The sequence below is a fragment of the Hemiscyllium ocellatum genome, chromosome 23 (genome assembly GCF_020745735.1).
Source record: "Hemiscyllium ocellatum isolate sHemOce1 chromosome 23, sHemOce1.pat.X.cur, whole genome shotgun sequence".
Lineage (NCBI taxonomy): Eukaryota > Metazoa > Chordata > Chondrichthyes > Orectolobiformes > Hemiscylliidae > Hemiscyllium > Hemiscyllium ocellatum.
The window spans coordinates 16,053,654-16,072,508 of NC_083423.1; the positions used below are offsets into that span (position 1 = coordinate 16,053,654).

Sequence of the window (18,855 nt, forward strand, 5' to 3'; positions counted from 1 at the left end):
TTTGTTGGCATGTTTACCATTAGTGCTCTTCATACAGATAAAAACTCAATAATCCATTACTGTATGTGTGTTATAATTAACATTAATATAAAACAGGATGGCTAATAGGAGTGCTTTATCATAGATGGCAGTCACCTCACTGTTCATTATTACTGTTTGCTGAGCTGATGGAAGTTGTGTAGCTGTCGTCTTATCTTGAGTCATTTGAAATTGGATTTCATTTTATTAGCCTATTCAGGAAGGAGAAATGGTTTTTTTTATTAATACAAATAATTTTCCTCTTCGCATAATGTGAAATGTAATAAATTAAAGCTTAGAGTAACCCTTTGAGTGTTAAATTCTTCCCAGGACTATGTTATATTAGTTAATATTCTCCATCAAAAAGAAGTTTCATCATGTTGGATATATTTTCACCCGTCTGTCAATGCTCTTGGGATGTGTCTTAGTAAAGTAAATTGGGTATTAAATGAGAATGACAATCATTTTATTTCATAAGGTAGATCCATCAAAACAGGAAAATAATTCTTATTCTCTGTCAGAGTGTGAGAGTTGATGGCAAGATCAGTTTTTATTTCCCTTAAGGAAATAATAGTGGCCTGTTTTTCAAACACTGCAGCCATGTGATGCCAGGTGCTGCTAAATAAGTCTCAGAATTTTGACCAAGTCATGAAAATGATAAAGAAATCACTGATAAGGTGCAGGATACTGCGTACATTAGAATGGAATTGCAAAGTAATGGTGTTCCTTTCACCTACAGGCCATGCCTTGGTAGGTGGCAGAGGGTACATGTTGAGGAAGTACTGCTGAAGAGGTCATAGAGTCACAGAGATGTATGACATGGAAACAGACCCTTCAGTGCAACTTGTCCATGCGACCAGATATCCCAACCCAATCTAGTCCCATTGCCAGCACTTGGCCCACATCCCTCTAGACCCTTCCTCATCATGTACCCATCCATACATCTTTTAAATGTTGCAATTGTACCAGCCTCCACCACTTCCTCTGGCAGCTCATTCCATACACGCACAACCCTCTGTGAGAAAAAGTTGCCCCTTAGGTCCCTTTTATATTTTTCCCCCTCATCCGAAACCTATGCCCTCTAGTTCTGGACTCCCCCCACCCCAGGGAAAAAACTTTCTCTATTTATCCTATCCATGCCCCTCATAATTTTGTAAACCTCTATAAGGTCACCCCTCAGCCTCCAACACTCCAGGGAAAACAGCCCCAGCCTATTCAGCATCTCCCTATATCTCAAATCCTTTAACCCTGGCAGCATCCTTATAAATCTTTTCTGAACCTTTTCAAGTTTCACAACGACCTTCCAATAGGAACGAGACCAGAATTGCATGCAATATTCCAAAAGTGGCCTGACCAATGTCCTGTACAGCTGCAACATGACCTCCCAACTCCTGTACTGAATACAGTGGAAGCTCGATTATCCGAATGTGATGGGCGGGCACAATTTTGTTCAGATAATCAACTATTCGGAAAATTGATGAAATGCCTTTCCTCTGGGGCTCGGATTTATTGAAGTCTGCTCCCGGTTCAGGAGACTGCAGCAGCACACAGCGCGCGAGTCCCTGCATCCTGACCTAGTGCAACTCTGCCACACCCCCCCCCAACCCAGTCCAACCCCACCCCCAGCACAAAGCATGTGATCCTCCACCCCCAACACAGCCCCCTCACTGCCATCTGTCCAACCCGGCCCTTCTCTGGGGCAGCTGGACTGTACACTAACAACAAGACTGTTGTTGCTGCTGCTGCTGCCTTTGTGGGGTAAGTCTACAAATAGCGCACACACAGACACAGCCCCCCACACACAACATTTTACTGAAATGTTTTGACAGGTTCCATGTTTGACCTGTACAGGACAATATTGGAGAGAGTATTCCTGGGAAGTGGAAGGGAGGGGGAGGGGGTTAGTGTACACCCCTCTGTAGAACTCCAGGGAAAGTGTGGGGAGAGAGGGAGAGCGGGAGGTTAGTCATTTGGAGACGGTGCCTGTTTAATCGCTGTAAACAAAAGATGCGATCATTGTTGGAAACATGTCTTTGATGTAATGTTTCTATGGGGAACTCGGATCTCCTTCGGATAATCCAATTTTTGGATAATTGGTATTCGGATAATTGAGTTTCCTCTGTATTCTGACCAATAAAGGAAAGCATACCAAACGCCGCCTTCACTATCCTATCTACCTGCGAATCTACTTTCAAGGAGCTATGAACCTGCACTCCAACATCCCTTTGTTCAGCAACACTCCCCAGGACCTTACCATTAAGTGTATAGGTCCTGCTCTGCTTTGCCTTTCCAAAATGCAGCACCTTGTATTTATCTAACTTAAACTCCATCTGCCACTCCTCAACCCACTGGCCCATCTGATCAAGATCCTGTTGTAATCTGAAGTAACCTTCTTCACTGTCCACGACACCTCCAATTTTGGTGTCACCTGCAAACTTACTATCATTTATATAAATGATGAAAAGTAGTGGACCCAGCACTGATCCTTGTGGCATTCCACTGGTCACAGGCCTCCAGTCTGAAAAGCAACCCTCCACCACCACCCTGTCTTCTACCTTCGAGCCAGTTCTGTATCCAAATGGCTAGTTCTTCTTGTATTCCATGAGGTCTAACCTTGCTAACCAGTCTCCCAGGGGGATCCTTCTCGAACGCCTTACTGAAGTCCATATAAATCATGTCCACCGTTCTGCTCTCATAGGTCCTCTTTGTTACTTCTTCTAAGATTTTTTGCCGTGCATCATTTATGTATGGAAGACCTGTGAAAGGATCTGCTGACATTGTAAATAAAAAAATCACCTGTGTGATGCTCAGACATATCAGGTGGTGCCAGTGAAAGCTTTGTTAGAGGGGATGCATTTGTGAGCACGCCTGTTGCACGGCGATAAAATGTCGTCATAGCTGAAGTAGCTAATCATGATTACAATCCGTAAAGAGCTTATTCATTGAAGTTGGACGAAGGTTGAAGTGGATCAGCTATGAGCCCATCCACAGGTTAATAGCTTGCAGACACTCATTTGTCAATCTCTGTCCATAAGAATGAACAGTTTCTGTGTGAGTGAACATGCACCACTCGCACATTCAGAGCACTCAGGGTGATAACAAAAATCCACTAACATCAATGTGATTAATATTCAGGGCCAACAGCTCTATTAAAGGGGGTTAGCAAGAAAAACCTAACATTGAGCACAGTCCTTAAGATCAGATTTAACCAGAATGTTTGAGCATAATTCCCTTCAACTTTTGCCCTGTAATTTTAACTGTGTAGTTCTATATTCTTCAGTTTTGTTTTGGCAGCTATGGTTTTGGTTAGCTATAGCCAAATTCAGGAATGTCATCTCCAAACATCCCCTTCTTCCTCCTCCTTTAAACTTTATTAGTAAAACACAATTCTCTGATCCAGCTATTAGTCATAAACCTTCCTTCAACCTGTAGTGTCATTTTTGGCTTAACATCCAATTTTATCTGATTCCAGCCAGCATTTAATGGCTGGCAAGCCAACGAAAACCGGCATTATCTCCGTTGGGGAAAGTCCACTGTAATATGTGCCAATTAAGTATTTTAAATGCAGAACATGTTTCCCTGGATAAAGGACCCAGGGATGGAAATCCTGCAGCCCTGAGAGCTGCCTGCTCATCAGGCAGATGTCCATTGTAGGCAGCTCTGAATAACTGGAGACCCACAATCAATGAGGACCCAGGCGAATGAGGGAGAAACGGGGGGGTTGTAGATCCAGGAATTGTGGAAATTGAGAAAGTGGATTAGTGGCAATGGCCCCTGTATTAAGCATGGATTATGCCAGAAAACAAGGAACTTGCTCACCATTTACTCCCATCCCCATCCTCCACAAGAATCCATAGGAAACTGCTGAGATGTCTGTTTTTTTGGGCTTACATATTGTTATGATCCTAGTTGATGTTAATACCAGACAAGTCAAATCCCAGAATGAAACCTGCATGGAGGTTAAATAATGAACACATTTACAAGAGTTTGCCAGTGTACTTTAAAAAAAAATATTCAAAAGAAAAGCATTAATAAAAATATTGCAAAGATGTCATTACTAGTAAAGATTTTCAAACCACATTATTCCTTTTATCCCAGCAATATAGTATTCTTTGCAAATAACAATATCCTGGTTAAGATTACCACCATCTCCATACCAAACCTTTTTGCTCAGAAAAAAATAGTGGCAACCAGTTCTCTTGCAGTCAATGTCTTTCTTCTCAAAGCACCTAAAACAGACTGCAAACTAAACTCACTATTACTTTCTCAAATATTCAGTTTCCAGCTGTCATACAATTTATTTCAGGAGAATTTAATATTTCTGCCTCCTGAGCACAAAATGACTGACACCCTTCTCTATTTTTCTGTTTCTTTGTGTTTTCATGAACTCGTGTCACTTAGCATCAGCACAGTTGTTTGCTATTTTTTGCAATAATGTACCAACTCCATCTACTGTTGTAAAACCTTATTCAAAATGCATGTATACAAACTGCCTTCCAGAATTCACAGCACCAAGCTCACAAGCGCAACACTAAAAATGAGACTAAAACAATGTCTCTCCTTTCTTCACATAGTACAAAATGTAATTTAAGTTTAAATTTATACATTGTACCGAGTACCATGGTGAATCTTCCACCTGATGCCAGTTGAATAACAACTGCAACAGGAAGACACCCTGAAATCAGCATTAATTATACCACCCGTTAACCTTCCCTCCCCAGAACAAAGATAGAGATGGGAACATGGCAGAGTCCCCAGCCTTGTACTTGCTTCAAACCTACTTTGTGATGTAGGCACTTGGACAAATCTGGACTCGTCCACATCCTGCTATTAGTGAGAAATTTGCAACCAGCACCTGCCTGTTATATTAAGAAAGTGTCGTAAATGGTATTAGCGAAATGAGTGAATGGTGGATATAGTTGTTGTTATGTGATATATATATTTTTTTTTCACTTAGTGAAGAAATGTCGATTTTGCTGCTACTTGGATGCAGCCTGAACTGCTGTGCTCTTCCAGCACCACTAATCCAGATTTCTGTGATAGTGTTCAAAGTTAGTGAGAAGATTTGTAGCTCGGGTGCTCATTGTTGTGGTTCTGTTCACCGAGCTGGGACTTTGCGTTGCAGACGTTTTGTCCCCTGTCTAGGTGACATCCTCAGTGCTTGGGAGCCTCCTGTGAAGCGCTTCTGTGATGTTTCCTCCAGTACTTATAGTGATTTGTACCTGCCACTTCCAGTTGTCAGTTCCAGCTGTCCGCTGCAGTAGCTGGTATATTGGGTCCAGGTCAATGTGTTTGTTGATAAAATCTGTGGATGAGTGCCATGCCTCTAGGAATTCCTAGGGGCATGGTACTCATCCACAGATTTTATCAACAAACACGTCGACCTGGACCCAATATACCGGCCACTGCAGCGGACAGCTGGAACTGACAACCGGAAGCGGCAGAGACAAACCACTATAAATGCCGGAAGAAACATCACAGAAGCGCTTCACAGGAAGCTCCCAAGCACTGAGGATGTCACCTACACAGGGGACAAAACGTCTGCAACACAAATTCCCAGCTCGGTGAGCAGAACCACAACTGTGATAGTGTGCTACTGATTTGTTTGGCAGGGGTACTAACTGAAGGTCAAGATGTTTGTTCCATAGCCGTATGTCAGCCTATAATTTACATGGAAAGAAAAAATTCAAAATCCTGGTTTTCCTTTGAAATCAGGAGCAGAACAGAAGAAATTTACTTAGAAGAAAGAGCAAGAAAATAGGCTTAAAGCAGACAGGACCTAACAGGAACGCAGTTCTACAAACTGCCCCTTGTTCTCCAACCCCTCTGATTCCATGATTTGTACACAGGGAAGAAACATCAGGATCTGTTTTTCATGCCCAGTGGTAAACTAAAGTTTGGTGTGCAGGGAGCAGAACATCTGATTGGACCCTCAAACAAACCAAGGGGAGTTAAAGAGAAACTGCAGCAAGAGGGGGTATAGAATTTTGTAATATTTGTCAGACTAATAGATTGAATTCATGAGATCAAGCAAGAGTTTTTTTTCCCTCCTGTTTCCTCATCAATTTTTTCCATTCCGTTTCTTTTTCTGTTGCTTACCCGAACACTCTGACTGTATGCCAGCAGATGGATCCATAACCCTGTGGTGAACTTCCCAAAGGGCCTTACATTGTCAGTGAGCTTGAGTATAAATTTTATCAGGCTTTCAACAGGATCCTGTGTGTTTCCAATAGGGGTCACAGAATGTTGAATAGTAGCTAGAAACTTGGATGAATTTGCACTGAAGCCACAAGTATTGGAATTTCAGGGTTAAAGTGACTTTAACGCTTTAGTAAGTTTGTGATCAAGCTTCAATGTAGTAACAAATTATCCACATCAAGGAGCTGTTGGCATTTGTCAGAGTGCAGAATTCTACATCGAAAATTGATTGTCTAACTTTACTTGCACACTTCATGTGGTCTCGTATTTTAAAGATGAATATTATAGTTAACCTCCAATTAACCTTCTCTGTGAAGGGTTTAATAGTCCTGTGATTCAGTGTTGCAAGGAAGCATGTATGGTATATCTGACTTCACTGCTTTATTCCCCACTGCAAGCAAGTTCCCAAAGGATTTTTTAAAATGTTATTCCATTCAAAAGCTATAAACCTCATTTTGATTTTGGTGCGGTGGGGTAAATATGTACACGTTTGCCGGTAGTTGCCATTGTGTGCATTCATAATAGTTGCACGCTGTAACATCTTTAGTGATAGGAAAGTTAAATAGGAATCTCACAGCCTCCCCCAACAACAAGATAAAAAAATTAAATGAACTAGAATCAGGGTTCCCTGCTTACCCTGTGGATAATTGATCTTTGATTTGCGATACACAGACCAGAAAAGTGAATTTGTGTTTAGCTAACTAATTGCACTACACTTGCAGAACCATCACTACATTGCTTCGGTGCCCTGGGCTTTGGAAGGCAAAAGCAATATTCAACTCTAAGGATCAAATTTAGTGCTCCCTTTCTGATGGAGTTGCACATTAAATCCAACAGTGTCCTGCCTGCCAGCTACCCACTTTCATCTGTCCCCACCACGGTGGTATCAGCAAGGAATGACAGCTGATAGGAAACATAGGAACATGAATGGGTCATTCAGCCTCTCAAGCCTGCCCCACCATTCCATAAGATCATGGCTGATTTGTGGCCTCACTCCATATGCCTGCTGTGGGCCCATATCCCTTGATACCTCTATTTAATAAAAATTTGACTTGATTTGATGACTTGCAACCAACCTACCATTGGACTAATTGAGACCCTTATATGTGCAATTAATTTGGCATTCAACCAATGGCAAGAGAGATCTATGTTAAGGAACCAGCCCAGTGGGTTTCCTGCGAGGTGCACATTTTCATTTTGGTCAGCAGCTCTTTGAGGTGAGATTTCCTGTGACTGGGTAACAGAGATCTAACTTCCAGGTATGAAAATGGCTGTAAAATAGCAATATCTGGGTGGGCACTGCCCTATCCACAAATAGCCCCTGCTTGGTGAATGGATCCCATCCTATTCCATATAATCCAGGCTGAATCACTTTTTCAGAACTCTGCTTAGTGAAAATGGGAATGTATTTGTTATCATTAAGGGAAGGCGAGGGCGTCAGAGAGGATTAGAAACCAGCCCAATTCATCCTCAGTCAAACTCTACAAGCATGCAGTTTCTGGCAAGAGTTACTGGATAAAGGCGAAGAGGGAGGACAGGTTGATTCTTTCTTTTCTCCTTCCCCTCCAATTGTCCATATTTGAGATCAAGTAAATAAGCATGAATTGAGCATTTAATCTGCGGGTTTTTGCTGTAAATGGCTGTATCACAATCTGACATTTAACACAAGAAAATCTGACATTTAAAATTTTTAAAAATGATTTAAACATTGCAGTAGAATGCAAAAGATGTGACCATATAGGTACTGAGCTCTCTGAAGTCTGTGATTAGGATTTCCTTGATAATTGAGTTGAATTTATGTGTTGTTACAACAGAGTACCATTCTTTTACATTGTTTAAATGTGACAATTCATTAAACGGTAGCAGTGCGCAAACCTTTGGTAACATTAATTCATGAAAACAACATCCTAACTGTATTTAGCTAACACTTTATCATAGATGACAGTCACTGTGCTGTTCATTATGATTGTTTACTGAACTGATGGGAGGCACAGGGCTGTCGTCTTATCTCCAGCTGTTTGAAATTGCTTTTCATTTTATTGAAATCTCCAGAGTTCATGTAGGTTTTCAAAAACAAATTCCACAAGGAAACATTTTCCTGAAAGAATTTTATACAGTCTTGGTAAAAAGTAAAGTATTTAGTTTTCTATATTTGTATCATTGCCATCTCAACATGCGCTGGACCACAACTTAACAGTCACATTTTGTGTAGAAACTTTGAGTGTGAACTGGATACTCACTTATGATGAGTTAGATGTCTCCTCTATCTAACCACCCAAGTTGATCCCCAGATTCTTCCATTCCCCCATCGATGAGATTGGTGTGGGTGTGGGGAGAGAAAGACAGTCACCAGCCTGGCCTTCTGCCAATAGTTTTCATGCACAGCAGCCAGGCAACCAGCCTGTCATTGAGCAGCATACGAAGGAGAAAAATTATATTGAGGTTCTGCAGTTAAGTAACCACGTCATGTTGTTTTGTTTGCCTCACAGTCTATCCTTCCCATAGAAATCAAGCCCAGGGACTTGAGGTGAAAATCCACTTTTTCCTTCCTTGCTTTGTTGTTTCCTGATGTAGAATTGAACGTTGGTTAATCAAGTTACTAAAGTTACTGCAGAATTTTTATCAGCAGCAATACAAGACTCAGAACTCCAAATCCAAGTTCAGTTATTCACTGGGTGTACTGAAGAATTGCATTGGTACCAGACTTGAATAGTCTGAACTATCAGCACCAACTTTTGTCATTATTTGCTTTATTCATTGTCCATGGTATGACTTCACAATGCCTGACCTCAGTACTGAGATGCAATTCAGAAAGATTCCTGTTAGGTTTGTATTTCCACAGAGAAACTAAGTGTGCATGTCAGTTTTATAAGTTAATACTGTCCTGAAGTGAAAGAAAGTGAAAGATTTGCATTTATATTTCACTACACTGAGGAAGATATTTTTCAGAAACAATGTAATTCATTGAGTCAAGACAGACATTATGTGAACTAACACAGTAACCTTTTACTCTTTCCTCCTCTGAATTTCATAAACAATTTTATTTAAGCCCTGAGATTGCCCATGCAGTGACTGGCTGACGTGTATAGGTTGGTAAAGGCCCCTGAGTTAGGGTTTGCTAAGATCGCCTCAGTCGCAGTCATGAAGATAGAGTAACATAAAATTTCTGCAGCATCACTGGCTTCAGGCAATGGGAGAATTGACCTAGACTTTGGTTTCTAGTTAGAACCCCGAAACTGCTGATTTAAGTGTAAACACAGGTGACCACAAAGTCGTTTGGTTCTGGCACCAGAAATCCATTGAATATCTTAATAGCATACTCAGTGTAGGGTCGCATATGAAGAATAACTACTTGCAAACAGCACCCCAGAAAACAATTACTGCCTTCAGAGAAAGTAAGGACTTGGTTGAGAAATTTTAGCCTTGTGGAAAAATTTCAGAAGCTGGAATTGTTCTTAAGCCAAAGAGTTTGAATAGGTAATTCAGGGATAATGATGTCATTAAGTAGTATCCTTTCTCTCACAAGATGGTCAGTAAGCAGAGGAGACAGTTTAATATGATTGGCAAAAGAACCAAGAAAAGATGATGAGAATCTTTTGTTTGTACAAGAATATATGTTTGTATGGTGCCTTGCCTTTAATGTAATGAAATGTCTCGAAGTCTTCCACAGGAACCTTGTAAAATCAAGTGTGAGACCACATAATGAAATGTTGGATGAGTTGACTTAAACCTGGTTAAAGGAAGAAATGAGGTAGAGAGTAAGATGTAGGGGGGGACTTTCGGAACCTGTGGCTTAAGGAACTGAAGGCACAGCCACCAATCATAATGATTGTAATTCAGAATGCACAAGGGACTAGAAATTGAGTGCAAATAGCTGGAAGGTTTGTGAAACTGAAGGAGACTATAGAGGTAGGAAAGAGCAAGGTTACGGAAGGATTTGAAAACAAAGTTGAGCATTTTAAAGTCAAAGTGTTACTAGTGCACACATGCAATGGAATCACAATGGGACTTGATAAAATACCGCAGAGTTTTGGATGGTGACAGTTTACTGGAAAAAATAATGTGGATGACTTTGGAGTAATTGAGTCCAAAGGTTACCAAGGTATGAGTCAGTATTTCAGCAGTCAGTGAACTCACATGAGTGAAGATGGATAATATTATGGAGATTGGAAACATTCTGTTTTGATGATGGCAAGAATCTGAAGTCAGCAATTGATCATGATTAAATATGATACCTAAAGGAAATTAGATAAATACGTTAAAGGAAATATTTCTTGGCCTAAGAATGGAACTTTCAAGGAGTTGGCACAGGAATTGTAACCAGCTATCTTTTTCTATGATTCTTTAGAGGGAAAGGACCTAATGAAACGATGGTGAAATGATCTTTTCTCAGAGGTACTGAGTGCAATGTACTTCCTGCCACCTTTCTCCCCATGCCCCATTCCCCAACACTGCTGTTCATGGATGGCCTCACCCAGCCCAGATGCTCCCTAAGACTCTTACTTTGTCAATTAAGGACTTCATTCTATCAATATTAATATGCAGTTTGCAGGGGACTTGCCACGCGGGCTTGTGTTGATGGCAATGGTGTTCTCAAGTTCAAAGACACTTTCTATCAAAAGACTCTTGACATTGGATAGGGATTATCTCTCTAGAAGCCATCCACTGATTCTTCTTCACTTCCCAGCCAATAGCCTTCTTCCCATGATAACCTTGCTGTTCTGTTGCCTGGACCACTTGACATTGCTCGTCCTTTCTCTGAGTTCTTTACTGGCAGCTGACCCGGAATGAAGTGGATGCTGGGAGATCAGTAAATTTAAAGAGATGATAATCAGACTTTTAATTAGTAATGGGTTGAAGGGTTATGAAGAGAGGGCAGGGAAGTGTAGCTGAGGTTGAGATGAGATCAGCCACGATCATGTTAAATAGTGGAGCAGGCTTGAGGGTTGAATTTCTTACTCCTACTTCTTATGTTCTGAAGTTCTAACAGCCATGGGCGAGTAAAAATTGATTTCAAGGAAACATAGAGGAATGTTGAGGCTAGTTCAAATTAATTTTAGTTATTTAATTTTTTTTATCAGGGGACCCAGTGCCAATGCTCATGAATTCAAAGTGCAATTTCTGCAGCAGTTTCCAGCTGAGCATCATGTAACAAAAGCACATATCAGGATATTAGCGCATGATGGGCAGGCTTCTGCAATGGCCTTACAATAAAGTAACTAAAGTCCCTGCCTGAATTCTCAAGGTTTACTCACGTTTCTCACAGCATTAAATCAGGACATTAATTCAAATTGTGTTCAGGCAATTTATATATTTAAAAAAAAACTCTCAAGATCTTCCTCTACATTTGTAGCTGCCTCAGGATTCATATATTCCATGCTTTCCTCTTGCTTTTGGAAAAAAAAACATTTTGAAGTTTTGATATTAACTGTGGTGAGCTGGAGCCGTCCTAGAGGGGATTCTGCACAGTGAGAGACCTTCAGTTCTTGTCAGAGAAAGTCAGTTGCTTGACCTTTAGACGTTTGACAGTTTGTCATTGGTCAGTTCCTCACACAACTCAAAACACTGCAGTGACCAACTCTGAATCTTTTTTGCCACAGCTGCTGCAGCTAAGAAAAATCGATTTTCTTTGAAATCCTATTAAATCATCCATGTCTTCGTTTAATATAAGTTTTGAGTCAGTAGGAGCATTGATGACATAGGACAAAAAGCCTTTCAGAGTGTCTTGCTTACATGGGCTCCTGGAAAAGAAAAGGTCCATTTCTCCCCCTTTAATTCAGAGCTACATTGATTTACAAGAAACAATCCTTCACCTGAGTGCTGGCTTCAGTCTCAGCAGTTTCTAACATAATAAGTGACAGAAAAAGAACTTTTTGAAAAGTTTAGGCTACAGACCAGTGGAGCTCGCACTGGTGTTTGACTGGGCTGAGGCCCTGTTGGGCTAAGGTGCAACCAGGCTTGCCTACAGTTCTGCAGATGCCATGTGTTAACCTCCTGTCTCCCGAAACATTCTGTTCTTCATCTGAATCTGGACAGCAAGTGTCAATAATGGAGGTGATTAAAGCCCAATTCTGTCTTTCCACACATGGGAAGCCTCCAGGACTGACCACTGAAAAGCTGGAGAGGCCACGGGAGTAGAAGCGCCTGGTGGGGTAGTTTGGACTTTGGAATGCAGAATATCGTCTCCGTGGATCACGTCCCTTGAGATTTTCCTTTTCTACCTTCCTTTTTAATCCAATTCGCACTGAAACCAATTGCTACCAGTGCTGCTGCTCCACCTCAAGTTGGATGGCAGCCATGATGATACTGAATGGCAGCTCAGACCGGAGAAGCCAAATAGCCTGCTCCTCCTTTTTCAAAGTTCTAAACGCAATCGAGGCTGCTAGTGCAGCACTGCTTGGAAGTGGTATCTTTTGCTTGAAACAACACACATCCTAATTGGCAGTGTATGAAGAAGACTAAGAAGTTTTCCAACTATCATGTTCCATAGTCAACATGACTAAAACATTTTATCTGGTCATTAATCTCATGTATTATTGTACTGTACACAAATTGGGTGTTGCAGTTCACCAGTTAATAATGTAAAAGCATTTTTGGCTATGCAGTGGATTCGGAAATGGATTCGGACATGCTATTTGCTGACCTTGTGCAGGAGACAGTCAGATGTTTTACAAGAGATCTCCTTGCCCCTGTCCTGGAATGGAAAAAAAAACAGCCAGAATTTTCAATCCACCTGATAATACGCTGACATAAGTTGAAATGTTTAGTTTTGTGTCTAGTCTAAATTTGCACCTGAAAAATAGATACTGCCACTTGTTATAATTTCAACCTTTAATAATGCTAGAATGAAACTTAATGGATCACGTGTTTTGTTTTTGTAGTTGGTCTGTGGTTAGCAAAATATATTCCCACCAGACTGCAGATTATCTTCAACAATAGAACATAAGTTTATTACATAACAGAAGAAAATAAACAAAGCCTAACAGTTAGAAAAATCTTTACACAGATGTAAGTACAAAGTTGCAACCTGTTTCCCAACACAATTCATTGCAGAGACTCAATCCGAGTGGCATATCAATTATATCTTTTTTTAAAACAATTATTTGAATCATCTGGCATGAGCCTCTCAATTCTGATAGCCTGAACTTTTTCAGTCTAACAACTTGAAGCCTTAGATCCAAGCTTTCCTAGCTTGGAAGCTCCACACCTTGAATTCATTTTTCCTGAACTGACTGATTCCCCTGAACTGGCTTGACTCTCCCTGTTTGGAGAAAAAAATCTTATCTTCTCTTCTCAACTGGAGAGGATACAAAAAACATTGATCAGGGTGTTGCCTGGTTTGGAGGGTATTAGCTTTGGATAAAGTTGGTTTGTTTTCACTTGTATGTCAGAGGCTGAGGGGGTGACCTGATAGAAGTTTAGGAAATTGAGAGGCATGGATAGAAAGAATAGTCAGAACTTTTTTTCCAGGATAGAAATGTCAGTTCCTAAAGCACACAGGCTTAAGGTAAAAGGAGAAAAGGTTAAAGAAGGTGTGAGGCAAGTGCCTAGAATGCACTGCCAGAGCGGGTGGTAGAAACAGACATAATAGCAGTGTTTTAGAGGCATCAACAGTCAAAGAGTAGAGGGATACAGACCGTGCAGAGGCAGAAGGTGTTTGGTTGATAAGAGATGTCATGTGTCAGCACAGATCTGGTGGGCCAAAAGGTCTCCTCTTGTGCTGAACTGCTCTTTGTTCTTAGAACCCCAAGTCCCTCTGAACTAAAACATTTGAACCTTCTGTTCTGAAGGTTCATGAAACTAAACTTACTGCCTTAATATGATAATTCTGCCTATCATAACCCAGCATTATGAACTCTGTATTCATTAATACTGCACAGGTTTTCCCAGGCACTCTACTACAGTCAAATGATTTCTTGGAATTGATGTAATTCAATCATTGGTTCAATTGACTTCCTGTCCTTTTAAAAATAACTCACAGAAGTGACCCACACCCAACTGCCTCTGTTTTAAAATCTAATTATACATCATATTCTACATTCTGCACCTTTCATCACATATTTTCATGAAAGGAAGGAAATAAATTATAAACTAAATGGAATGGAGCATTTTGTAAAATCAATGCAAGCACCATCTCCTTCCTAACTTCTTTAGTGTATTTTCTACAAATTATAATTATCTAAACCCAAACACACATTTTAAAATAAGTATTGTAACCTCACTTAAGTGACTTGGTCTTTTAGTAAAAATTAAATACTGTGGATGCTAGGAATCTGAAATAAAAACAAGTCTTGAAAAAGTCCCGTACATTTGGCAAGTTCTGTGGAGAGAGAAACAGTTCACATTTCAGGTCCAATATTATTATTCTTCAGGCTTCTCTTTACTTTCATTCTTGTCTCTTATTGTACTTCATCACATTTCAGAGAATTGATTTGAAAGAAAAGGCTGCCGTACACCACAGTGCATGTGATGTAGTATGTTTACAATCATGAGCAGGAACATAAGACTTATTGTTTCCAGAAAAACCTCCAGAGTAGTCCAAATGTGCAGCACACCATTGCACTCACTAGTGGGCATTGACAAAGTAAATTAAATAGATAAATGAAACCAAAAATGTGAAATAAAAATAGAAATAGAAATTTGCAGCACGTTAATGGGTATCAATGTCATGAAAAGACTATTATGATTTCAGATACAAATTCAGTACCTGAACTTTTACAGAACATCGGGAATGCAGATGGAACCCAGAAAAAGAAAAAACTGCAAACACAGACAACATTAGCCAAATGTCATGTTTAGTTGCTGTAAATTTAAAAGAAAATTGAACATCTGACCAAATATAGGAGAATTGTTCTATTTTAAATATTAGAAGTATCTTTATATTTGTAATGTTTTAGTTAGTGGTATGTATCCTTTACAGTGTCATCAGTTCACTGCATGCTGATCTTGCCAACAGCGCCCTGTTGTAAACCAAGTAAATTGAGCTGTTCTCTCTAGCAATTTAAATAGATTGAAAGTGTCTCATTTGCATTTTGCATGAAACAAAATTGCCCTGGGTAACATAAAATCAGGCACGTACATTGCACAAGCATTATAAAATTATTTTCTTATTAAACACCGTGTTTTTCTTTTCACTTTTTTAAAAAAAAGTGTTCTGGTTGTTGTTACTCAGTGAAATTATGCTTTGTTGTAAAGAATGATGCAGATAGAGTAAGAAAGGATTTGATCACTTATATTTTAACCAGTCTCGGTCAGATCAATTGTAAGTCATTGAGAAGGAGAAGAATCATGCCAAAATAGGGGCAAAGAGCACAAGAAATATGCCCTTGTCATAATCTAGTGTCTGCTTTCCCATCTCATTCTTGCCCCACTGCTACATTCCATTCACCCACTTCCCCTATATATCATTTCAACTATGTTCTCTCTCTATCTCTCTGTATCTGTCTTCACTCCATCCCCCAGATGTAACACAAAAGCTTCAAACAATGGCATACATCCACCTCATATTGTTTCCTCCTTATGAGTGAGAAAAAGGATGAAGAGGATACAGTGATCATCGAGTCATGCAGTTTTACAGCATGTAAAGAGATCCTTCATGTCCATCCCAGTCATCAAGTACCTAATACCCTCATTTTTCAGCTCTTGTATGCAATAGGGTTAAATGTTGTAAGGCTACCTGCCTCTACCACACTTTTTCAGGCAGTGAATTTCAGATACATCCCAGCCTTTAAGTGAAAACATTTTTTCTCAAATTGTCTCTAAACCGCCTGCCCCTTATCTTGAATCCTGCCAACAGTCCCTGATTGCCACTTACTGCTTTTAAAGAAAAATATATCAGAGAAGAGTATGCTGATTCTACCAGAACAGTTGCTTAGAAGGGGCTGTTGATGCAAATGGGAGGTGAATGGTGAATTTTCTTGCACAGTTAGAGCATGAGTAATACTGATTAATAACCTTAAGTCTAATTGGATTAGTAATGCAAATGTCTTAATTAATGATCCTAAGAGACAAGTTCAAATCCTATCATAGTATCTGAAAAATGTAAATTCAATTATCCAAAATTAAGAAAATTTGGAATGTAAACGTTCTATCGATAACAATAGCAAAGAAACACTGAATTGTTGTAAAAACCTCTAGGGAAGGAAATCAACAATCCTACCTGGATCTGGTCTACATGTGACTCTAGACATACAGCTGTATGGTTGGCTCTTTATTGCTTTTTAAAATGGCCCAGCAAACTACTACTTGTGTTTAGGATAGTGGCTCACCACCACCTTCTTGAAGATAATTAGACACAGGAAGTAAATGTTGACTGAATCAGCAATGTCCAGGTTTCGTGGATGAACAAAAATGAACTTTAAACAGTGAAATTCGATGAGTCTTGCATTTACCATCTTGAGCAACTTTTGTTTTAGCAAATTCAAACATACGTGCTTATTACAAGCAATATCATTTGACTTTGCTCAGATTGTGCTGATTATTTCTGTGATCTTTTCCTGTTTCACAGCATTTTCTCCAGGACAAGAAGTTCATGTAAATATGGATATTCCTCCAGTGTCTGAGCAAATAATGGAAACTCTCAATGATCTTGCAAAGTTATTTCAGGAAATGGCTGACCGGTGCCTGCTGGTGCTTCACTTAGAAGTCAGGTACAGTATCCCAACATAAGTGAGCATAGGAGTATACAAAAAGGCTATTCACCCATCAAAGGGGTCCTATTATGTTGGACCAACATTCTTGTTGTAACTGGCAGTTTATTTCGTTTTCAAAAAAAAATTACTGTCTGAGCCTATTTTTCACAAATATCAGTTATCACTGCACGTCAAAAGTAATTTCTTCTGTGAAGCTTTCAAAATGTACTTCAGTGTGGAGAGGCACTACATTAATGCAAATATTACCTATGTTAATGCTATATGCCTTAGTCATGCTTCCTGATAATTAATGCTATAAGTCTCAGATTGTTCGAATGAATAAGTTCTGGTTGAATTAATTTGTTAAGCCTAGCATTTCTATCCTTTTCCCCATTCTCTAATCTCCCTCCTCTTTTCCATTCTATTTCATTTCCGCTACCTCAAGTTCAGACACTGAATTCATCAATATCTTCTGTTAAGCCAATTTTTAAACAAATACTTATTGAATTAAAGCATCGAATGAAAAATTAAATCAGTAAGAAATGATTATAGCTTGAAGGTATTTAAAAAATGTAAATCTCACAGAGAAGCTCGCAAGGTGGCATGAACTGGAAGACCATTCTATTTGCCCTCTTGATCCCTTGGAAAGTGAATATTTTTATTGGAGACGGTCCCATCTATGAATGTGTTTTAAATGAAACATGTTTTAAAACAGAAGTCAGAGGCGTAGAGTTGGTTTATTGATGACGAGAGCAGACCAGTTAAAATTTCAGATGTGACTTTTCTTAAACCTGGAAGCAGTTGAAGATGAACGATAACAGAAATTGCTAGAAAGGTTCAGCAGGTCTGGCAGCATCTATGAAGAGAAATCAGAGTTCTCAGAAGGGTCACTGGACCTGAAACATTAATTCTCTTCATGGATTCTACCAGTCCTGCTGAGATTTTCCAGCAATCTCTGTCTTTCTTTCAATTTTTATGAAGATGAACAATGTTTGAAGGAGTAGAAACCACAAGATACTGGGAAAGAAAATTATCAGTCTTTTCATAACAAACTGCCTTTCTTAGGAAAAGTTATTCCAGCCCCAATGAAATATGGCAAGGTCTGAATAACAAGGTCCTCAATGACAAGAAAAGGAATCCACTTTTCCATCGAAGATTTGAACAGCGAGACTACCTCACTTGTGAACAGCTAGAAACCTATTTGCATGGATTGATATCTCATTATTACCTGTTCTCACCCCAGTTATGTGCAATTTGCTATTCTCCCAAGTGGTGGAGATAAACTAGATGGTGACAATTCCCAACATGAAATTCAGAGCAAGTACCTGGTGGTTCCAACTTGCCACTTGCTCCTCGGGACCTCTATCTTGTTCAACAGTCCCCCAACATCTTGGGCTTTGCTCATTAGACAGTGACAATCTGCACTCCCCATCCATCAAGCTTGGTATTAGATGCACATCAGTCTTACTACATTACCATAGTACATACCTGATTCACTTAAAACGTGGCAATGCACTTCAGTTCTACACTTTGGATTGCACTAACACCCTGCATCGTTATGCAGCTGCCAGGCCATTTTGCACACAGAAACAAACTCATGCATGGAATGGAGCAAGGTGCATTTCATAGTTATTCTTTTGCTGTCTTAGCACTCACTCACCTCTAATCAGATGCTCAAAGCATTTCCTCCCCACCTTGTCTTGCCTTGCCTTTTTGCATTTCCATCTCATTCAGAATTCATGGACCCACAGTATTTCTGTCCTTCCTTGCCTTTTAGCACAGTCGCAAAGCTAGGCTGCTTGTCATGCTTACCAGCAATTGACAGTCATGGAGGCAGACAATGTTCTGTATGGCATTGTGGCATGTCAGTGTCACACCTACTGCTTGGGCAGCTGCTGATTTAGCAAACACACAGAATGTGCTTTAATCAAACAGCTATGCCTCAAAGTCTAAGTGGAGTAGTCCCTTGTTAAGTCCACAGGGATTGTCTTCAGTCATGGGCTACCAG

General features: G+C 39.9%; 1 protein-coding gene across 1 annotated transcript in view; it reads left to right on the forward strand.

Moving 5' to 3' along the window:
* Window positions 1-18,855, forward strand: part of exoc4 (exocyst complex component 4) — a 582,261-nt gene that overhangs the window by 529,553 nt on the left and 33,853 nt on the right. The window contains exon 14 of the mRNA XM_060842705.1: window positions 16,724-16,865. Within this exon, the coding sequence (XP_060698688.1) occupies window positions 16,724-16,865 (142 nt within the window). The remainder of the gene's footprint in view (window positions 1-16,723; window positions 16,866-18,855) is intronic.